The 24,161-nt window shown below is 42.8% G+C and overlaps 1 protein-coding gene across 1 annotated transcript; it reads right to left on the bottom strand.

Annotated features, from left to right (window-relative positions):
* Positions 1–4,728: 4,728 nt before the first annotated feature.
* Positions 4,729–6,278, bottom strand: LOC127292506 (uncharacterized). The gene has a single exon (XM_051321923.2). It carries the CDS (start codon positions 6,132–6,134, stop codon positions 5,250–5,252), a length of 885 nt encoding a protein of 294 aa, XP_051177883.1. The 5' UTR covers positions 6,135–6,278; the 3' UTR covers positions 4,729–5,249.
* Between the last annotated feature and the right edge of the window lie 17,883 nt (positions 6,279–24,161).

Here is a 24,161-nt window from a genome sequence, read left to right as displayed (position 1 = left end):
GCCTAGATCGCGCATACAATTAACTTTCTTTTCCTTTGACAGCATATCGAGCATAAAGCTAGCAATGCTGATCTGGGCGGAGCTTTGTTCGCCGACGACCAATGGTTCTCATCAGCCACTGGGGTATATCCGTGTCGACATACGTCGTACCTTTCTCCTTTCGGAATATATATGGCTAGTGGCTACCGCCAAAGTTAAAAAGTGGACACACCAGAAGCTTAACGGTAGTAGAGTCGTTATATAGTAGTATCATCCTCTGGTCACACACGACATGATGAAACCTTTCCTTACAACATTTGTCGTGTTGCCTGTTGCGAACTTGCTGATTACTGAAGGGGGTCAAAACCTGCTGTTTCACGTGCCACAAGTTTACCCCAAAAATTAATTTGTCAATCTGGCAGGACAACAGTTGTTCCTTAATTTGATTTCACATATACTTTGGATGCATGCTGATGAAAATGAAAATTCGACTAGTGATTTTTCCGCCGTGAAGAAATTAAAGATAGTTTTCTCACTTGCTCACAACAAAGTTCCAGGGCTTGATGGGTTCCATGGAGAATCCTACAAATTCTTCTAAGATTCCATCAGATTTGTTTCAAAGCCTTGGCACAGTGTTGGCCCTTGAAAAGCGTTTGTTTGATGTTTTTACTGATGGAAATTGGGCATTCGTATATTAATTTCTTGCGACAATCATTCTCATACCTAAATGTCATGATGTTGCTGTTAAGCTTCATGCACTAGCCACTTGAACCAAAAGTCCGAACTGATGGAAAGGGCTAGGAAATCCACATATACACTTCACAACACCCTCACTCGCGTGTGACGGGAGAAGAGAAAGTCAACACGTGAAAGAAGAAGAGCACACCGAAACAGCGGTGGCTAAAGAGGGGGGCAACAGCAATTTTTAGGCTTAATTGCGAGAACCATGTGAAAGCCATGATTTGAACTTGAGACCTGGGGCTCTAATATCATGTTAAGCTTCATGCACTAGCCACTTGAACCAAAAGTCCGAACTGATGGAAAGGGCTAGTCAATCCACATATACACTTCGCAACAGTTGCAGGCACTACCAAGTTTAGGCATATATCTCTTATAAATGATAGTTTGAAGATAATTGGGAAAGTGAGTTAATAATAGACTTCCTCTTGTTCCTAAGGGCATGTGCAATGGTTGATAAGACCGTCTTATCTTAACTGTGCCATGTAATCTAGATATGAGAGTAAAACATGATGTACAATAGGTTATTTTTTAGTCTTATCTCTAGTAACTAGACATCCTAAATATGTGGTGAGATAGATTGTGCTAAGAGATCATCTCTTAGCTAAGAGAAGGCAAAATCTTTTTTTGACTTTCTCTTTCCTCCACATCAGCATTTATCCTACGTGGCATTGCTAAGATATCACCATTGTACATGCCCTAATGAGCTTACAGACAAAAGAAAAACTCCTTTTATGAAAAGTAGATTTGTCATGGAAGGTGTGGTAATTTTGCATGAGGTCTTACATCAGGTGAAAATGATATAAAAAATTTGGAAGGTGTTCTTTTGATTTTCAAAAGGCTTATGACAATGTAAATTGTTTTTATAACATTATGGTAAATACAGGTTTTTCTCATAAGTGAAAAGATATAATCTTTAGCATTATAACTAGTGGTAAGTTTAATATTGAAATTGGTGGTTAACTGACGGATTTTTTTCAATACACAAAAAATGGCTGTAACAGAGTGACCTATGTCTCCTATTCTTTTATACTCTATCTCATATTTTGGTACCCTTTTCAAGGGCCAACACTATTCCAAGGCTTGTTGTTGACTCAATGAGTGTCATGATTAAGAATGAGAAATTAAATAACTTGTTTACTTGTATGGTCCCTCATTTCCATGAGAATGGATTGCCATTCTTGCTTAAATAAGGGTCTGAAACTTTACCATTGTTGATACATTTACTACATCTGTTCCAATGAATAAAGCCTATATATATTTTGGGATGTCAAAGTATTGATGAGGTTTTTAGAACAAATTATTGACGTGTACAATACAAAATCAATATCGTTAGATACATCATGAAATGTATTTGATAGGTTTTGATAGTTTTTTTCCAAAAGTTAGGTCAAGGTTTACTTTGGTTGAATTTTCAAAAAAAGTATAATCCTTATTCATTTAAACAAAGGGAGTATGTCTTAACTAATCCTTTAATTGCGCAAGAAAGTTGCCTTTGGACCAATCATTTGGGGCATAATTGTGTGTGTACATGATTGCACCTAGCTTAGGCTCCGTCTAGTAAGAAATAAATTTTCCAATATATTAATAAAACCCCATTTGAAATCCATGTTGTCCTCGGGAACATATTTTATATAAGTAAACACGTCGAGCTTGTTATCTTGTTTCATGGAGGATTAGGCTTTCTCTCAAAACAGTTGGTTACATTTTTTACTTCCATTTTACTTTTCTAGCAATTTAGTTTTTAGCAACCTATGCAGCAAAATATAAAATCTTTGCATCTTTATTATTTCTACATTGCTAACTTTATTATGAACTAATACCTTCATCTCCTCGTGGCTCAACACTCATTATTTCTTGAAAGGTATTATAATAGATCCCCTACACTTGTGAGTAATAGTGAAGCGTCCTTCAGCCGCACTGTCCCAAGTGGCTCACTCCCTGACATCGGCTCGGATGGTCGTGCCAAGACGCACCGGAGCTACCTGGAGGGGGCCGGTCATGTTCGACATTTTAGACATAGGGTCATTTTTGTAAAAATATGAGGGCTTATTTGTAATCTTGGCATTTTTATTAAAGCAGGTTCTTGGTCCTTCTGGGTCAACCCCATGTTCAAAAAGAAATTCTCTTCAAATGTCGATTCACCAGTCGTATGTGGGCGGCCATGATTCCTTGGTGTGGAATACATGACATACAACCGTCTTAATGTGAATCAAATCGCCCATCAAAAATTGGTGGACAAAGTATACTTTGCATAATACATGCAATAGCTTGGTTTTGGCTTTCGTGGCTACGATTCCTTGGTGTGGAAGGAGTGAATGCGAGATTTTTCTAAAACTATGCTTCCACGGCAACTACCATCACCATGAAAACTAAAGACGATGCGAGGGCTCGGAGGCTCAACAATGCAAAAAAAGTTTGGGTAGCACAAATGTAGGGATAGTTGGCTCCCTTGTAACAACCTATGTTTTACTCAAGCCCTGTGTACTCCCCCTATTCCAACGAATAAGAAGTCCTTGTGTTCTCGTGTTTATCTTTCACCAAAAATTAATCTATGTATTAAAATATGTTTGGTATAAAATAGGTATCATTAAAAAGTATTTTTTATGTATGAATTCTTGCAATAACACTTATTCACTATATAATCGAGATAGTGTTGTCCAATTTGTTAGGTCAAAATTCACCTTGAAATACCAGTGTACCTTATCATATGAATGGGGCGCTATTTGATAAACCTCTTATTAATCAATGTAAATTGCAAATCTTTGGGCTTGTTTAAAAAAACACCGCGAGATCCTCACGGTGGCATGTTTCACCTCAACCAACATTTTTATTTCAGCTGAATGTTCACATCTAAAGAAGCAAATATTTTAGCTTCTTTTGTAAAGTGAATAGTAGGCACTCTTGTTTTTGCATTATTAGAAGGGGAAATCTCAATTACGGGGGAAAGGAGGGCACATTTGTGCCCCCCCCCCCCCCCCCTAAAAAGGAAACAAGCTATCCACTCCTAAACCCTCATTTTTGTCCGACACCTTGCCTGTCGCGGGAGTTCCAAGTCATTCTAAGCATACTAGCTACAACCACACCTTTTGTACCCTTAGAAGCCTCGACTTAGAAGTAGTTATTTCTCGAACCCTTAAGATATCGAAAACCAAAGAAGGAGAAAATTTAAAACAGACATGTTAATTCCCAATCGACTAGGAATTAGGTTAATTCTCAGTCAACTACTAGACAATATGATTACCTCGTGATTCATGCTAGTACAAATTGGATTGCTTTATAATTTCTGCTAGTTATGAGTTGCAACATGAGCAGTAAATGCTATAAACGTTGGATTGCTCCATGATTCGTTCCAGAAATGAATTGTAAAGTGGGCTGTAACCGGGATTTTATGACATCAATAACTTGGGAATTAGCTTAATCTTGGTTGTCAGAAAATTATTCACACCTTCACACCAAGTTTAAAAAGATCGTTTTTTTCTGGGAACACGTTTATCCGGGAGCCAATAGAGGCGATGCGATTTCTTTTTCGATGGACGCTGGATTTGTACCGGCAGTCATGGTCGGGGTAGGGCAGCCGGGTAAAGCGAGGTGGACTGATGCGCGACGGGGACAGTCGACAGACTATAGACCCTCCATGGAACAGAGCCAAAAAGGCAAGGCAGCCGTCGGGCTCCCCGTACTGTCGCCTTCCCCTACCCCGCGCCGCGCGTACGGACGCCCGCTCCATACACCCAAGCGTTGCTTCCATTCATCCATGGTGCTCGCGGTGGGCTCACCATCGCTGCGAGCACACACAGTGGACAGTGCAGTGCGCATGCACATCGAGCGATGGACGAATCTCGCCGCGATTGGACGGCCGGCGGCATCGGTTTGTCCTGTGGGTGGGGTGACTCGATCGGTCGGCCCAGTTCGACCCCGACGACGACGGATTCGATCCTCTCAAGTTTCCACGGTAGAAACGTTGGCATGTGAGGATCCGAGCCCGTGGAGCAATAAACAATGGCGAGAGAGCACCAAATCCAAGATAGATTGATAGGCAGATGCGACTGCGCCACTGATGCGAAACATTCATTAACACGGCCATCCATGTCGCCCACACAACTGACGAATCCAGGCACTCGACCTCATCACGTGCTCTGGTGGCCGGCAACCGGTCCCAACATCCTTCATTCGATCCGGTTGCCACTACTGTAGTACCAAGCAAAGCTACAGTAAAGATAAACTCGACGCAGCCAAGAACCGGAGGTCGCATCGAGAAATGAACAAAAGAAGAAGAAGATGAAAGAAAATTCAGAGGAGAAGATGGATTACAGAGGGTACGACTGGACTCACTAGCATTAACATACATGAGACTGGGAATCGTTCGAGGAATTAATTAATTGACATCCCTAATTGAAGCGCTAATCGAGGCGTTGGTGTTGGCGTACGTACGTCGTGATGAGTGGTAGCAGTAGCACACAGGCAGCTGGGTAGAGGAGCAGGGACTGGAGGTACGTGGCGACGGCTTCACCTTGTCATGGAGCTAGTTATCATAGGCTCAGGTTGAGGTCGAGCTCCTCCTCGGCGTCGCCGTTGTTGCCGCCGGAGGTCGTGAGGGTGGTGGTGGTGCTGGCGGGGGACGGCGTGGTGGCGGCCGCGGAGGCCGTGGGGCCGTGGCAGCCCCGCCTCCAGTTGAGCATGTCGATCAGCTCGTCGCGGCCGGCGCCCGGCTGGTCCGACGCGCTCATCAGCGCGCGCCCGCTGCTGGCCGTGGCGCTCGTGTACAGCTGCGGGTTGTGCGCCGCGAAGCGGGACCCCTGCAGGCCGCTGTACAGCTCGCCGGCCGCGGCGGCGCCCTCCGGCGGCGCGTAGTGCTGCTGCTGCTGCGGGGGCCGGTCGGAGCCGACCATGTAGGAGCTGTGGGAGGCGATGGGGAACGTCGTCGGCAGGGCCGCGTAGGCGCGGCTGCTCATGGTGTACGCGTGCGCCGGGAGGCCGCCGCCTGCCACGCCGGACGCGGTAGAGCCCACGGCGCCGCCAGCGCTGCTGTACGCCCCGGGCGAGTTGGGCGCGCCGGCGCCGCCGTAGGGCCCGGACGACGAGTTGGCGCCTGCTGCCGGCGCCGTGGCATTGCCGTGGGCGTGATGCGACGTGGAGGGCATGTAGAAGTAGGGGTTCCAGCCGATGCTGCGCTCCTTCTTGTGCGCGTTCTGGTGGCCGCCCAGCGCCTGCGACTTGAGGAACTTCTTGTTGCAGAAGAGGCAGGGGAAGAGGCGCACGTCCTTGCCGTCGACGCACTCGGACGAGGAGCCGGCTCCGCCGCCATCTCCTGCTCCTGCTCCCGCTCCCGCTCCGACCATGCCGACGGACGGCGCCGCCGGCGCCAGGGTGAGCGAGAGGTCGGCCTTGGATGGTAGGGGAGGAGGCGAGTCCATGTGGCGGCGGCGGTGCTGGGAGGGGATTATTATACGGCGGAAAGGATGGATATGATGATATCCGCAAAGGCAGAGCGTGCGCCTAGCTAGTGTGGTGGACGGGACGAGAGTGGTATGGTTTGGCTCAGGAGAAAGGGGAGGGTTTGTTTTTCGTTCTATATATGGCAACGCACAAGGAGAGCTCCAGCAGTACCACTCCACTACCGTCAGTAGCAGCTGTTTCGCTACAGGGATGGGCCTCCAGCCTCCAGCAATGAGTGCCATTTTTTTCTCTTGCTCCCTCAACTCTTTCTCATTTTTACAAACTACTCGAGTAGACCACTGTCAAAACTGCTCAACATACTCCCTTCGAACCATAATAAGCCACATAAGTTACAGCATCTTCACTAGTCCCCTATAATCCCCTCAAACCGAAAATGGAGGCGGTCGCGTGGAAAAAATAAGGCTAGTCGCTACCAACGAAAAAAATAGCGCGCTATTTCACGCTAATAGCGGCGTTATAGCGTATTTACGAGTTGAACGCTACGTTATGCATTCTAGGCACGCTGTGACACCACGCGTGCTAAAGACGCGTTATTTCACGCTATTTGGCGCTATTCGCTATTCCGCATAGCACGATATTTTGTAGAGTAGTTTTTAGTAGCTCATTTCACATTTTCACCCACTTACGTATCCTAAATCCCTATAATCCAGGCAACCCTTGACTAAGAAACTCAGATTGCGCACTCCTCAACTCCTTGTCACCTACTCTGCCCGGCAGGCGACGATGTGATGGCGCAGCTCTGCCCCCTTCTCCTCCGTCAATCGGTGGTAAGCGACCACGTCTAGCTTCACCTTCACGCCTTCACCCGTGCCTCCGTTTTCCTCCTCCAATTCTTCTAGTTCGGGACAATGTGAATGTGAACTATGGTTTGTGATTTTGAGACTATGTCATATCAAGTTATGGACTATGTGAACAATCTCTGATTGATGTTTGGCTGCAAAATATCATATCCGAGATTTTATAGCTGCAGAGTGCTATATCTATTATTATATATGTGCTGAAATCCTGAATTTTCATTTTTTTTGTTAAACGTTATTTTGAAATATAGCACGCTATAGCGTTTTTCTGAAGCCCACGCTATTTGTGTTAGCGCGCTATGTTTTTCGTTGGTCGCTACACACACCCCACCCCACCCCCACCTCCACACACCACCTAAATAGGTTTCGCGCCAACGCGCAACCGGGTTTCATCAGGCGCATTCAGACCGAACTCAATCTGTACGGATGTTACGGGGGAGCCTGATGGAGCTTAAATTGAGTGCAGGCTAGCTTTGTCGGTGTCACGACAGAAATGTCCCACAATAATAATTCCCCACCCGCCATTTTGACGCCAACGTCACCCCATTGCCCTCTCACGCGACGCTCAATCCCGCCATTTTCCCTCAATATGACCAGACGCCCACCCTGCACCATTGTCCCGCCATGCTTCCTAAAAATTACGACGCTCCCCACCCGACAACAGCGTCGGACGCCCCCGCGAAGAAGAAGGAGAGGGCCGAGAAGGAGCGGCCGGAGGGGGTGTCCAACGCCGAGCGGGCTTTCGATTTGCAACATTGTTCAGCGGAAAACGCGAGCCGCCAGCATGTGTTCCAGAATAACCAAGGTAACGAAACGCCCCATCTGTCTCGGTTCTCGCCGGGTTGCTAATGGTGCTCGATACAAGCAGTTGGGAAACCCTAAGAGGAAGGTACGATGAGCACAGTAGCAAGTTTTCCCTTAGTAAGAAATCAAGGTTTAATCACCAGTAGGAGAAAGACGTGACTTCTGAAGGTGTTGTTAGCTGACTATTGGCAGGGCGCACTACCGGCATCAGCAACAACATGGAACCTGCACGCAACACAATCACAATACTTTACCCTAACTCACAGTGAGATTGTCAATCTCACTGGTTTTGCTGATAACAAAGAGTTAACCGTATGGTGTGGAAAGATGATGTTTTCAGTGGAATGAAATAGAACAGTGCTAGCAGTAAGTAAAAAAGAACATTATGATTGTATCAGCGTAAAAGAAAGAACCGAGGTCCACAGTTCGGTGTCTCTCCATAAAGATAAATAGCATATTGGGTGAACAAATTACAGTTGGACAATTTACAGAATAGAGATGATACATGACAAGATGATTACTATGAGATTTGTTTGGGCATTACAACATAATACATAGACCGTAATCCAACTGCGTCTATGACTAATAATCCACCTTCCGGCTAGCATCCGCACCCCTTTCAGTATTAAGTTGCAAGTAATAGATTATCACATTGAGCAATGTGTGTAAAGTAAACAATAGAGTTACCCTTAGATAAAACATTTTTTTCTCCCTAGTAGAAAAATCACATCTACAATCTTAGAAGTTATTGTCACTCTTCCAGAAAACTAGAGGCATGAACCCACTATCGAGCATAAATACTCCCTCTTGGAGTCACAAGCATATACTTGGCCAGACCATCTACTTGCAACGGAGAGCATGAAAGATCACGAATATCATATGACATGAATATAATCGATCTCAACCATAGTGCGGTGACCCAGCATACCACTGCATGTTGTAGTATACAAGTCGTTGATATGATCTTCATGAAGGGACTTCTTCACAAATATCATATCCCTTACAGTGGTACAACAAAAATATTGCAGGTCATAACACTTGAGATTATATTACAATCATGGTCTTAACAAGTTGGTATTCTCACAGGTCCGCTGAGAACACCCTAAGATATTATTGAAGTCTTATTACAAACCAACATAAAGATTAAACTGAGCTCATCAACTTATTTAGGTAAGCTACTACGCTGCTCGGATCTATGATAACTAGGGTAAGACACTACTTCTCCGTCTCATTGTTGTCAGGTCTGTAGACTATCCCATAGTCCACGCCTTCGAATCCTCCGGACATATCAGGTTCCTCATAGATCAGCTCGTAATCTCCTTCCGGTGCTTTTTCGGTGGCCTCCACTTCATTGTCACAGTCTAGGAAGGGTTTCGAAAGAATGTGAGTACAGAGGTACTCAGCAAGTTCAAAAGATAAAATGTGTTTGATGCACTAGCTACGACCATTGATCAGAAAATCTCAGGTCAATGCATGTTTCGAAAACATTTCTTCAAAAGATTGATTTTATTCTGAAAACTATGCCCGCCAGTCTTCACAAGTTGAACAGAACTTTACGGAGTTCCTTTCCTGCCGCGTTCGTAGTTCCCTTCCTGGAAAAGGGAGTGACAGCCACAATTTGATACACTCTGCAGAGGTGCGTTACTTTTCCCATAAGAGAATGTATCCTTGATACCAACCGAGATGTGTTTCTCGTCCACACTTCCTTGGTGTGGGGCCATGTGTAAGATCCAATCCAATCACTGCCTTCTCCGCGACCTTGCATACCACCCTTTTGTCTATCCGTACATCCCCGGTAGATATCTCCCGATCATACGGCTTTACCCCCGATGTACTATGGACAATCCCTCATTGACGGTAGAGCCTCTCATCCACACGGATGGGGATTTTAAAGAATTTCTCAACCTACTGCGGTGTTATCCCCAACACCCAGCCATGCCCTATCAAGTCCATTGATATGAAAGAGGAAAAAGATACAACTGACTTTCCTAGAGCCATTATAGATATCATGGTTAACGCGAATTGTACGGCGCTAGAATCACTAGACAGCATTGGTGATTAGTCCTAGATTAATAGAACCCTTGCAATGGAACCTCCACCATATCAACACATACCATGGTTCCATTGCCCAAAACATAGTCATATTCATAATTGGAAAAGTAACATTTGATTATCAATGCAAGAATGATAAGTATAATACTTTTGCGGGTAAATTGATATAAAATAATCAAGATTACATGAGCAAGGGTGAACTTGCCTGGTGACTGCGAGATAATGCAGTTCGATGTATTGGATGAAACCTGGACCTCGGGTTTTGTAAAGAAGCATCATTGTCTCGTAAAGACAATGTTATAAGATCCAAATGATGCATGCATGTGTACATTATTTTATGTTGAATCCCTTACCCCCGGATTTAAGATTTAGGGTTGAGTTAAGTATTTGTGCCTTTGGCAGTGATTTATAAATTCTTTAAATCCTTTAACATTGTTTTCTTTTCTAAAAATAAAAGGATTTAAGAGTAATAGAATTTTCCTTTGGAAAATATTTATCTCAAATAAAGAATTTTAAATAATAAGCTTTTCCTCCTTTTTGGAAATAAAATGAATTATGGAATATTAAGGTATTTCCCTTTTTGGAAAATCTTAATCTTTAAAAGAAAATATTTGGAATAATATAATTCCTTTTGAAAACATTTGAATAACAAATGTTTGAATTCATTTGGAATTTTCCTTGATTTTTAAATCCAAGGAAAATTGTAAATTTAAAATTCAAAGTTCATATTTAAATTCACAAATTTCAAATTTTGAACTTTTGTGGTAAATTCTATTTGTTATTTTATTTTTGTTAAGAATAATTTCATATTCATCAAACCTATTTTTCTTGGATTTTTAGAGGTATTTTCATTAATTAATATTTGGTAGAATTCACAAGTTATTTAAAAATAGAAAAGACAAATATACCCCTCTGGCTCAGTTGGGCCAGCCCACTAAAGTGGCCCATTTGGACAGCCCACCTAGGCCTTTCCAAAACAGTGCGGTGGGCACCGAACCACTTCGGCCCACTCCCACTCTCTCACTTGTATCTCTCGCGAAACCCTAAACCTACCGTGGCGATTCGCGTGGCGACCGTGTCGCCGCCATGGTCGCCGCCGTGCTCCGGCCGCCTCTGGCCATCCTAGGGCACGCCGTTGGTCGCTATCGACGCGGCGCGTGACGACGCGTCTTCTCATCCACGTAGATTCGACCACTTCTTCCTCGACAGCGCGTGCGCGATGCTCGCAGACGCGGACAGATCCGTGGCGATCTCCGTCGATCTGCTCCTCCTCGCCACTCCTGGGCGTTCGCCGCCTCCTCTGCTGGCGTGCGTGGCCTGGCATAGCTTGGTCGCAGTCTGGCACCGCCGTGGCTGGCTGTGACACCATGCCGCCATTGCTGCCCCCATGTTCTAGGCCAGGTAATCTTTCCTCTACTACTGCTACCTCTTCTACTCTCTCTACTCCTCCCTCTACTTTTTGATCTATGCCTACTGCCTCCCTAGCGTATGTTGCTGTTGTGCTTCTCGTGATGTTGTGCTTGCTGTGTTGCCATGCTTGCTTGCCTAAGCCTACTGATGCCATGATCTAACCTATTCATGCATATTGGTGCTTTGATTATGCATGTGTAGTTCTTCCTGGTACCTTGGACTCATGCTACCTTATCTATTCATGCTCGGGTGCTATTCTGATGCTTACTGGCTCACTGTGCTATGCCTATTCTATTTTTGCATGTCCTTGTGTTGTGCAAATTCTTGCTAATGGCCTTCTGTTGACCTAGGTTAGCACTACTTACACTTGTGGTGTCTGTGATGCTCACATGTGTCATGTGTTTGCTTCAGTTGATCCAATTCTTGGATCACTGCATGCCTGTGATGCTCTGCTATGCTTTGTGCTTGATCTATTTGATCCATTAGATCAATCATATGCTAGTGGTAATTACTGGTTAAATCCTTGGCTATATAAATGGCTTGTGCTAGTTTCTGATGTGACTTATACTTGCTAATGATGCTCAAGTGTTTGTGTGTGTGCTGTTGTTGTTTTCCATAGCTCATTGGACATGATCCAATGGCTAGGATGCAATGGTGCATGCTGTTGTTGCCTCTCAGTGATGCTATTGGATTATTCATGCATGGATTACTGTATCTGTGTACTTGAGTGGATTATTTATGGATGAACTGCTTATGCAGTGTTGATTAAATACATTGATGTGCATGATTTGATATTTCGATGATCAATTTGGAAATAAATAAAGTCTGAATCCATTTCTGGATAGTGATGACTTATAATCTTGGCTTAAATGGATGGATTTGTGGTTGATGTGACCACAGTAGCATTGCTACTGCTTGGTTGATCACACAGCTTGTCTAGTGCTTGTTGGCTACTCATCTCTGCTTGCACAGTAGGGTATCATACATGTTATGAATGCTACTATGCTTGCCTGTGAAGAAAAAGGGTTTAACTAATGGTTTAGTGGCTAGGATCTCACTAGGTAGTTCTTGGTCGCTTCTAGTTCCTATAAATCCTCTACTGGTGCTATCTGTGCATTTATCCTTGCTTATTTGCACTTATGTGCATCTATCCTTGCTAATTTGCATATGAATAGTGTCTAGATGGGTTTTGGGCTCTAGCTGGTCCCTTTTCTGCCAGTGATCCTTGGTCAACACCAAGTGATGACAACCCCTTGAGCATCTGCTCATCTCATGACCCGTGTCATGCAAAATTTATGGATTGGATCCACTGGATCCTCTCCAGGTACTTGCTATATCTTGTTCCAGCTCCTAGATGGTTATGCTCAACTATTGTTGAGCAGTTGCTGGATAGTCTTGGTTACTTGCCCTGTGATACGCATACAGCACGCGTCCGTTGGGAATCCCAAGAGGAAGGTGTGATGCGTACAGCGGCAAGTTTTCCCTCAGTAAGAAACCAAGGTTTATCGAACCAGTAGGAGCCAAAAGCACGTTGAAGGTTGATGGCGGCGGAGTGTAGTGCGGCGCAACACCAGGGATTCCGGCGCCAACGTGGAACCTGCATAACACAACCAAATTACTTTGCCCCAACGTGACAGTGAGGTTGTCAATCTCACCGGCTTGCTGTAACAAAGGATTAGATGTATAGTGTGGATGATGATGTTTGCATAGAACAGTAGAATGATTATTGCAGTAGATTGTATTCGATGTAAAAGAATGGACCGGGGTCCACAGTTCACTAGTGGTGTCTCTCCCATAAGAATAAGTATGTTGGTTGAACAAATTACAGTTGGGCAATTGACAAATAAAGAGGGCATGACCATGCACATACATGTTATGATGAGTAGTGTGAGATTTAATTGGGCATTACGACAAAGTACATAGACCGCTATCCAGCATGCATCTATGCCTAAAAAGTCCACCTTCAGGTTATCATCCGAACCCCTTCCAGTATTAAGTTGCAAACAACAGACAATTGCATTAAGTATGGTGCGTAATGTAATCAACAAATATATCCTTAGACATAGCATTGATGTTTTATCCCTAGTGGCAACAGCACATCCACAACCTTAGAACTTTCTCACCGTCCCGCATTTAATGGAGGCATGAACCCACTATCGAGCATAAATACTCCCTCTTGGAGTTACAAGCAAAAACTTGGCCAGAGCCTCTACTAGCAACGGAGAGCATGCAAGATCATAAACAACACATAGATGATAGATTGATAATCAACATAACATAGCATTCATTATTCATCGGATCCCAACAAACGCAACATATAGCATTACAGATAGATGATCTTGATCATGTTAGGCAGCTCACAAGATCCAACAATGATAGCACAATTAGGAGAAGACGACCATCTAGCTACTGCTATGGACCCATAGTCCAGGGGTGAACTACTCACACATCACTCCGGAGGCGACCATGGCGGTGAAGAGTCCTCCGGGAGATGATTCCCCTCTCCGGCAGGGTGCCGGAAGCGATCTCCTGAATCCCCCGAGATGGGATTGGCGGCGGCGGCGTCTCTGGAAGGTTTTCCGTATCGTGTCTCTCGGTACTGGAACTATTATCGACGAAGGCTTAAGTAGGCGGAAGGGTAGGTCAGGGGGCGCCACGAGGGCCCCACACGCCAGGGCCGCGCGGCCAAGGCCTGGGCCGCGCCACCCTGTTGTGTGGGTGCCTCGTCGCCCCACTTCGTATCTCCCCCGGTGTTCTGGAAGCTTCGTGGAAAAATAAGATCTTGTGCGTTGATTTCTTCCAATTCCGATAATATTTCCTTACTAGGATTTCTGAAACCAAAAGCAGCAGAAAACAGCAACTGGCTCTTCGGCATCTCGTTAATAGGTTAGTGCCGGAAAATGCATAAATATGACATAAAGTATGTATAAAACATGTAGGTATCATCAATAAAGTAGCATGGAACATAAGAAATTATCGATACGTTGGAGACGTATCAGCATCCCCAAGCTTAGTTCCTACTCGTCCCGAGTAGGTAAACGATAACAAAGATAATTTCTGAAGTGACATGCTATCATAATCTTGATCAATACTATTTGTAAGCACATGTAATGAATGCAGCGATCCAAAGCAATGGTAAAGACAATGAGTAAACAACTGAATCATATAGCAAGGACTTTTCATGAATAGTACTTTCAAGACAAGCATCAATAAGTCTTGCATAAGAGTTAACTCATAAAGCAATAAATTCATAGTAAAGGTATTGAAGCAACACAAAGGAAGATTAAGTTTCAGCGGTTGCTTTCAACTTGTAACATGTATATCTCATGGATAGTTGTCAATGCAAAGTAGTATGATGAATGCAAATATGCAAGTATGTAAGAATCAATGCACAGTTAACACAAGTGTTTGCTTCTTGAGATGGAAGGAAGTGGGTAAACTGACTCAACATAAAAGTAGAAGAATAGCCCTTCGCAGAGGGAAGCATTGATTGCTATATTTTTGCTAGAGCTTTTATTTTGAAAACATAAAGAGAGCATAAAAAGTAAATTTTGAGAGGTGTTTGTTGTTGTCAATGAATGGTAGTGGGCACTCTAACCCCCTTGCCAGACAAACCTTCAAAGAGCGGCTCCCATGAAACATTTTTATTTTTGGGTGGCACTCCTTCCAACCTTTGCTTTCACAAACCATGGCTAACCGAATCCTCGGGTGCCTGCCAACAATCTCATACCATGAAGGAGTGCCTTTTTATTTTAGTTTTTATTTAGATGACACTCCTCCCCACCTTTGCTTTCTCAAGCCATGGCTAACCGAATCCTCGGGTGCCGTCCAACAATCACATACCATGGAGGAGTGTCTATTTTTTTGTAAAACTATGAAGGTTAATTAATTTGGGACTGTGAATCCCATTGCCAGCTCTTTTTGCAAAATTATTGGATAAGCGGATGAAGCCACCAGTCCATTGGTGAAAGTTGCCCAACAAGATTGAAAGATAAACACCACATACTTCCTCATGAGCTATAAAACATTGACACAAATCAGAGATGATAAATTTTGAAGTGTTTAAAGGTAGCACTCAAGCAATTTACTTTGGAATGGCGGAGAAATACCATGTAGTAGGTAGGTATGGTGGACACAAATGGCATAGTGTTTGGCTCAAGGATTTGGATGCACGAGAAGTAATCCCTCTCAATACAAGGCTTAGGCTAGCAAGGTTATTTGAAGCAAACACAAGTATGAACCGGTACAGCAAAACTCACATAAAAACATATTGCAAGCATTATAAGACTCTACACTGTCATCCTTGTTGCTAAAACCCTTACTAGAAAATATCTAGACTTTAGAGAGACCAATCATGCAAACCAAATTTCAACAAGCTCTATGTATTTCTTCACTAATAGGTGCAAAGTATATGATGCAAGAGCTTAAACATGATCCTTATGAGCATAACAATTGCCAAGTATCAAATTATTCAAGACATTCTACCAATTACCACATGTAGCATTTCCCGTTTCCAACCATGTAACAATTAACGAAGCAGTTTTACCTTCGCCATGAACATTATGAGTAAAGCCTAAGGACATATTTGTCCATATGCAACAGCGGAGCGTGTCTCTCTCCCACACAATGAATGCTAGGATCCAACTTTATTCAAACAAAACAAAACAAAAACATACAGACGCTCCAAGTAAAGCACATAAGATGTGACGGAATAAAAATCTAGTTTCACTAGAGGAACCTGATAATGTTGTCGATGAAGAAGGGGATGCCTTGGGCATCCCCAAGCTTAGATGCTTGAGTCTTCTTGAAATATGCAGGGGCGAACCACCGGGGCATCCCCAAGCTTAGAGATTTCACTCTCCTTGATCATATTGTATCATCCTCCTCTCTTGATCCTTGAAAACTTCCTCCACACCAAACTCGAAACAACTCATTAGAGGGTTAGTGCATAATCAAAATTCACATGTTCAGAGGTGACATAATCATTCTTAACACTTCTGGACATTGCAAAAAGCTACCGAAAGTTAATGGAACAAAGAAATTCATCAAGCATAGCAAAACAGGCAATGTGAAATAAAAGGCAGAATCTGTCAAAACAGAACAGTCTGTAACGACGAATTTTTAAGAGGCACCAGACTTGCTCAAATAAAAATGCTCAAATTGAATGAAAGTTTCTTACATATCTGAGGATCACTCACGTAAATTGGCAGAATTTTCTGAGTTACCTACAGAGAATTCAACCCAGATTCGTGACAGCAAGAAATCTGTTTCTGCGCAGTAATCCAAATCTAGTATGAACCTTACTATCAAAGACTTTACTTGGCACAACAATGCAATAAAATTAAGATAAGGAGAGGTTGCTACAGTAGTAACAACTTCCAAGACTCAAATATAAAACAAAAGTGCTGTAGTAAAATCATGGGTTGTCTCCCATAAGCGCTTTTCTTTAACGCCTTTCAGCTAGGCGCAGAAAGTGTGTATCAAGTATTATCAAGAGACGAAGCATCAACATCATAATTTGTTCTATTGATAGAATCAAAAGGTAACTTCATTCTATTTCTAGGGAAGTGTTCCATACCTTTCTTGAGAGGAAATTGATATTTAATATTACCTTCCTTCATATCAATAATAGCACCAACAGTTCGAAGAAAAGGTCTTCCCAATATAATGTGACAAGATGCATTGCATTCAATATCCAAGACAACAAAATCAACGGGGACAAGGTTATTGTTAACCGTAATGCGAACATTATCAACCCTCCCCAAAGGTTTCTTTGTAGAATTATCAGCAAGATTAATATCCAAATAACAATTTTTCAATGGTGGCAAGTCAAGCATATTATAGATTTTCCTAGGCATAACGGAAATACTTGCACCAAGATCACATAAAGCATTAAAATAAAAATCATTGACCTTCATCTTAATGATGGGCTCCCAACCATCCTCTAGTTTCCTAGGAATAGAAGCTTCACGATTTAATTTCTCTTCTCTAGCTTTTATGAGAGCATTTGTAATATGTTTTGTAAAGGCCAAATTTATAGCACTAGCATTAGGACTTTTAGCAAGTTTTTGTAAGAACTTTATAACTTAAGAGATGTGACAATCATCAAAATCTAAACCATTATGATCTAAAGCAATGGGATCATTATCCCCAACATTAGAAAAAATTTCAGCAGTTTTATCACAGGCAGTTTCAGCAGTTTTAGCTTGTGCAGTTTTTCACGCTTTGCATTAGAAGTGGAAACATTGCCAACACCAATTCTTTTACCATTAATAGTAGGAGATGCAGCAACATGTGAAGCATTAGCATTACTAGTGGTGGTAATAGTCCAAACTTTAGCTACATTGTTATCTTTAGCATTTTCTTCTTTCTCCCACCTAGCACGCAATTCGGCCATCAATCTTATATTCTCATTAATTCTAACTTGGATGGCGTTTGCTGTAGCAAATGACTTAATATATTTATTTTCATTAGGCATAACTTTCGATTTCAAAAGATCAACATCAGCAGCAAGACTATCAACTTTAGAAGCAAGTATATCAATTTTCCCAAGCTTTTCTTCAACAGATTTGTTAAAAGCAGTTTGTGTACTAATAAATTCTTTAAGCATGGCTTCAAGTCCAGGGGGTGTATTCCTATTATTGTTATAAGAATTGCCATAAGAATTACCATAACCGTTACCATTATTATAAGGATATGGCCTATAGTTGTTACTAGAATTGTTCCGATAAGCATTGTTGTCGAAATTATTATTTTTAATGAAGTTCACATCAACATGTTCTTCTTGGGCAACCAATGAAGCTAACGGAACATTATTAGGATCAACATTTGTCCTACCATTCACAAGCATAGACATAATAGCATCAATCTTATCACTCAAGGAGGAGGTTTCTTCGACATAATTTACCTTCTTACCTTGTGGAGCTCTTTCCGTGTGCCATTCAGAGTAATTAATCATCATATTATCAAGAAGCTTTGTTGCATCGCCTAGAGTGATGGACATAAAGGTACCTCCAGCAGCTGAATCCAATAGGTTCCGTGAAGAAAAATTCAGTCCTGCATAAAAGGTTTGGATGATCAACCAAGTAGTCAGTCCATGGGTTGGGCAATTTTTAACCAAAGATTTCATTCTTTCCCATGCTTGAGCAACATGCTCATTATCCAATTGTTTAAAATTTATTATACTACTTCTCAAAGATATAATTTTAGCAGGAGGATAATATCTACCAATGAAAGCATCCTTGCATTTAGTCCATGAATCAATACTATTCTTAGGCAGAGATAGCAACCAATCTTTAGCTCTTCCTCTTAATGAGAAAGGAAACAATTTTAATTTTATAATGTCACCATCTACATCCTTATACTTTTGCATTTCACATAGTTCAACAAAATTATTAAGATGGGCAGTAACATCATCAGAACTAACACCAGAAAATTGCTCTCTCATAACAAGATTCTGTAAAGCAGGTTTAATTTCAAAGAATTCTGCTGTAGTAGCAGGTGGAGCAATAGGTGTGTATAAGAAATCATTATTATTTGTGGTTGTGAAGTCACACAACTTAGTATTTTCAGGAGTACCCATTTTAGCAATAGTAAATAAAGAAAACTAGATAAAATAAATGCAAGTAACTAATTTTTTGTGTTTTTAATATGGAGATTGCAAACAAGATAGTAAATAAAGTAAAGCTAGCAACTATTTTTTTTGTGTTTTGATATAATGCAGCAAACAAAGTAGTAAATAAAGTAAAGCAAGACAAAAACAAAGTAAAGAGATTGGGAGTGGAGACTCCCCTTGCAGCGTGTCTTGATCTCCCCGGCAACGGCGCCAGAAAAAGAGCTTGATACGCGTACAGCACGCGTCCGTTGGGAACCCCAAGAGTAAGGTGTGATGCGTACAGCGGCAAGTTTTCCCTCAGTAAGAAACCAAGGTTTATCGAACCAGTAGGAGCCAAGAAGCACGTTGAAGGTTGATGGCGGCGGAGTGTAGTGCGGCGCAACACCAGGGATTCCGGCGCCAACGTGGAACCTGCACAACACAACCAAATTACTTTGCCCCAACGTGACAGTGAGGTTGTAAATCTCACCGGCTTGCTGTAACAAAGGATTAGATGTATAGTGTGGATGATGATGTTTGCAGAGAACAGTAGAACGAGTATTGCAGTAGATTGTATTCGATGTAAAAGAATGGACCGGGGTCCACAGTTCACTAGTGGTGTCTCTCCCATAAGAATAAGTATGTTGGGTGAACAAATTACAGTTGGGAAATTGACAAATAAAGAGGGCATGACCATGCACATACATGTTATGATGAGTAGTGTGAGATTTAATTGGGCATTACGACAAAGTACATAGACCGCTATCCAGCATGCATCTATGCCTAAAAAGTCCACCTTCAGGCTATCATCCGAACCCCTTCCAGTATTAAGTTGCAAACAACAGACAATTGCATTAAGTATGGTGCGTAATGTAATCAACAAATATATCCTTAGACATAGCATTGATGTTTTATCCCTAGTGGCAACAACACATCCACAACCTTAGAACTTTCTGTCACTGTCCCAGATTTAATGGAGGTATGAACCCACTATCGAGCATAAATACTCCCTCTTGGAGTTACAAGCAAAAACTTGGCCAGAGCCTCTACTAGCAACGGAGAGCATGCAAGATCATAAACAACACATAGATGATAGATTGATAATCAACATAACATAGCATTCATTATTCATCGGATCCCAACAAACGCAACATATAGCATTACAGATAGATGATCTTGATCATGTTAGGCAGCTCACAAGATCCAACAATGATAGCACAATTAGGAGAAGACGACCATCTAGCTACTGCTATGGACCCATAGTCCATGGGTGAACTACTCACACATCACTCCGGAGGCGACCATGGAGGTGAAGAGTCCTCCGGGAGATGATTCCCCTCTCCGGCAGGGTGCCGGAGGCGATCTCCTGAATCCCCCGAGATGGGATTGGCGGCGGCGTCTCTGGAAGGTTTTCCGTATCGTGGCTCTCGGTACTGGAACTATTATCGAGGAAGGATTAAGTAGGCGGAAGGGTAGGTCAGGGGGCGCCACGAGGGCCCCACACGCCAGGGCCGCGCAGCCAAGGCCTGGGCCGCGCCGCCCTGTTGTGTGGGTGCCTCGTCGCCCCACTTCGTATCTCCCCCGGTGTTTTGGAAGCTTCGTGGAAAAATAAGATCATGTGCGTTTATTTCGTCCAATTCCGAGAATATTTCCTCACTAGGATTTCTGAAACCAAAAACAGCAGAAAACAGCAACTGGCTCTTCGGCATCTCGTTAATAGGTTAGTGCCAGAAAATGCATAAATATGACATAAAGTATGTATAAAACATGTAGGTATCATCAATAAAATAGCATGGAACATAAGAAATTATCGATACGTTGGAGACGTATCACCCTGCTCCTCACTACAAGAAAAGTTGCCATGGCCGACGAAGTTGAAGTCGCGCCGTGGTTGCTGGTGTACCATGGCCGACGATTTTGGGTCCCTCCGTGGTGCATGTCAAAACTTTTTTTTCTCGTTTTTGAGGCCACCTAGCCCGACGAAAGCGGCCAAAACGTCGCGTATGGTGGCCCGGGACGTGGTGCATCTCGAAATCTCGGGTTCGCCGGCCGAGTCAACGCAAATCCGCACCGCCGAGGGATGTAGGGCCCAGATGGCAGCCTCTCTGGCATTGTTTTTTTTCTAGATCGCGCCATCTCGTTCAACGTTCTCCGATCGAGCCGTTTACGATGCAGGATCATGGGTCCCGCATGTCATCCTCTATGAACCAAAATTCTTTCTATTCTTGGATTTTTTTTTACCCCCTGATTTCTGGCTACTTCCTTTTTCTTTTGATCCCTTGCCGCCTTGAAAACGTTGAGACCGCTGCTGCTAAATGGGACCCACATGTCATCCTCTATGTGCAATCAACTTTCTTTTCTTGGAGTTTTTTTTGGCACCTCATATTTGGTCACTTGCCTTTTTTTTCGATCCCCTGCCGCCTCTCAAACGGTGATACCGCTGCTGCTAAATGGGACCCGCATGTCATCCTCTATGTACTATAAAACTTTCTTTTCTTGGATTTTTTTGGCACCTCATATTTGGTCACTTGCCTTTTTCTTTTGATCCCCTGCCGCCTCTCAAACGGTGATACCGCTGCTGCTAAATGGGACCCGCATGTCATCCTCTATGTACTATAAAATTTTCTTTTCTTGGATTTTTTTTTGGCACCTCATATTTGGTCACTTGCCTTTTTCTTTCGATCCCCTGCCGCCTCTCAAACGGTGATACCGCTGCTGCTAAATGGGACCCGCATGTCATCCTCTATGGACTATAAAACTTTCTTTTCTTGAATTATTTTTGGCTCCTGATATTTGGTCACTTGCCTTTTTCTTCCGATCCCCTGCCTCTCAAACAAAGTGAGACCGCTGCAGCTAAATGGGACCCGCATGTCATCCTCTATGAGCAATCAACTTTCTTTTCTTGGAGTTTTTTTTGGCACCTCATATTTGGTCACTTGCCTTTTTCTTTCGATCTCATGCCACGTTTGAAACGTTGAGGAACCTGCTGGCTCATGGGACCGCATGTCATCCTCTATGTGCTATAAAAGTTTCCTTCGTTGGATTTTTTTTCACCCTCTGATTTTTGGCTTGCCTTTTTCTTTTGATCCCCTGCCCCCTTTGAAACGTTGAGTAAGCTGTTGGCTCAAGGAACCCGCATGTCATCCTCTATGTCCATCAACTTTCTTTTCTTGGATTTTTTTTCACCCCCTAATTACTAGCTACTTTCTTTTTCTTTTGATCTCAAGCCGCATTACAAACATTGAGACCGCTGCTGCAAAATGGGACCCACATGTCATCCTCTATGTACAATAAATCTTGGATTATTTTTGGCTCCTGATATTTGGTCACTTGCCTTTTTCTTTCGATCTCATGCCACCTTTGAAACGTTGAGTAAGCTGCTGGCTCATGGGTCCCGCATGTCATCCTCTACGAACAATAAAAGTTTCCTTTCTTGGAGTTATTTTTGACCCCTAATTTCTGGCTATTTGCCTTTTTCTTTTGATCCCCTGCCCCCTTTGAAACGATGAGGACGCTGTTGGCAGGTCGGTCCCACATGTCATCCTCTATGAACAATAAAAGTTTCCTTTGGTGGATTTATTTTTGACCCCTAATTAATTTCTCGGCTATTTCCTTTTTTTTTCTTTTGATCCCCTGCCGCCTTGGAATTGTTGAGAATGTCGCTGCCTCATTTTCTTTTGGTCCTATGCCGCCTTGGAAACGTTGAGACCGCCGCTACAAAATGGGACCCGCATGTCATCCTCTATGTACAATAAAGTTTCTTTTCTTGGATTATTTTTGGCTCCCGATATTATGTCACTTAGCTTTTTCTTTCGATCTCATGCCGACTTTGAAACGTTGAGGATGTCACGCCTCATGGGTCCCGCATGTCATCCTCTCGAACGATAAATGTTTTCTTTTCTTGTATTTTTTTACCAACTGATTTTTGGCTTTTTTTATTTTCGATCCCCTCGCCGCCTTTGAAACGTTGACGACGCCGCTGGCTCATGGGTCCCCGATGTCAGCCTCCCGTACAAGAAACATGTGATATTTTATTTTGCGTAAAATAAACGTTGTATTTCGCTACGAGCTATTGCAAACGGATAAATTAAATCTTTATATCTACATAAACAAACTTATATGTTGAATCTCCTTGTTTTTTGTTTTTGCGAAGCATAGGACTTTCTGTTTTTTTTTTTTTTTTGAGAAAAATCTGACCTTTCCTGTTTTGGAGTGGGCTGAAATTGTATGAGTCAAAAGGCCCAAGCAGATAGTTCGAAGGCCCAGATGTCCAGATACAGCCCAATTGAAATCTTTCTTTTCTTGGATTTTTTTCACACCCTGATTTCTGGCTACTTCATTTTTCTTTCGGTCATGTGCCGCCTTGGAAGCGTTGAGACCGCTGCTACAAAATGGGACCCGCATGTCATCCTCTATGTACAATAAAGTTTCTTTTCTTGGATTATTTTTGGCTCCTGATATTACGTCACTTGCCTTTTTCTTTCAATCTCATGCCGACTTTGAAACGTTGAGGAAGGCTGCTTGGCTCATGGGTCCCGCATGTCATCCTCTATGAACAATAAAAGTTTCCTTTGTTGGATTTATTTTTTCCCTAATTTCTGGCTATTTGCCTTTTTCTTTTGATCCCTCGCCCCTTTGAAACGATGACGACGCAGCCGGCAAGTCGGTCCCACATGTCATCCTCTATGAACAATAAAAGTTTCCTTTGATGGATTTATTTTTGACCCTAATTAATTTCTGGCTATTTCCTTTTTCTTTTGATCCTGCCGCCTTGAAATAGTTGAGGATGTCGCTGCCTCATGGGTCCCGCATGTCATCCTCTCGTGAAGGTAAATGTTTCTTTTCTTGAATTTGTTTACCAACCGATTTTTGGCTTATTTTTTCTTTCGATCTCTTGCCACCTTTAAAACGTTGACGACGCCGCCGGCTCATGGGTCCCCAATGTCAGCCTCCCCATACCGCAAATCCTCTTTACGCAAAGGTTGTATTTCTAGATAGATAAGGTGGATTCGAATCGCCATGGTTCAGGCAGCTCAAGTAAGCCTTCTTGCTGCCCGATTAATGGAAGTAGTGTATAGCAAGGTCAAGACATGTGGCTCGGTGTAATGAATCTATTTGAATCATGTTGTGGGTTCAATCGATAGTTCTCTAACTGTGTCAGCCAAAATAGAAATTAAGTTTTTTTCTAAAACGGAAATGCAAATTAAGATGAACACAAACATTAGTTATCATAATAGCTGATCATACATACATACTTGCTAAGAGCAAAAGCTTGCCAGAGTTTTACCACCCATACAATTAATTAGCAGTTCAGATAAGATAACCTT

This window comes from Lolium perenne, chromosome 4 (assembly GCF_019359855.2).
Source record: "Lolium perenne isolate Kyuss_39 chromosome 4, Kyuss_2.0, whole genome shotgun sequence".
NCBI lineage: Eukaryota > Viridiplantae > Streptophyta > Magnoliopsida > Poales > Poaceae > Lolium > Lolium perenne.
The sequence above is the reverse complement of the archived record's forward strand: the minus strand, read 5'-3'. Positions and strand labels throughout refer to the sequence as shown.

Coding starts and splice junctions, on each gene's coding strand:
- LOC127292506 (XM_051321923.2), bottom strand. CDS start 6,134: ATGGACTCGCCTCCTCCCCTACCATCCAAGGCCGACCTCTCGCTCACC.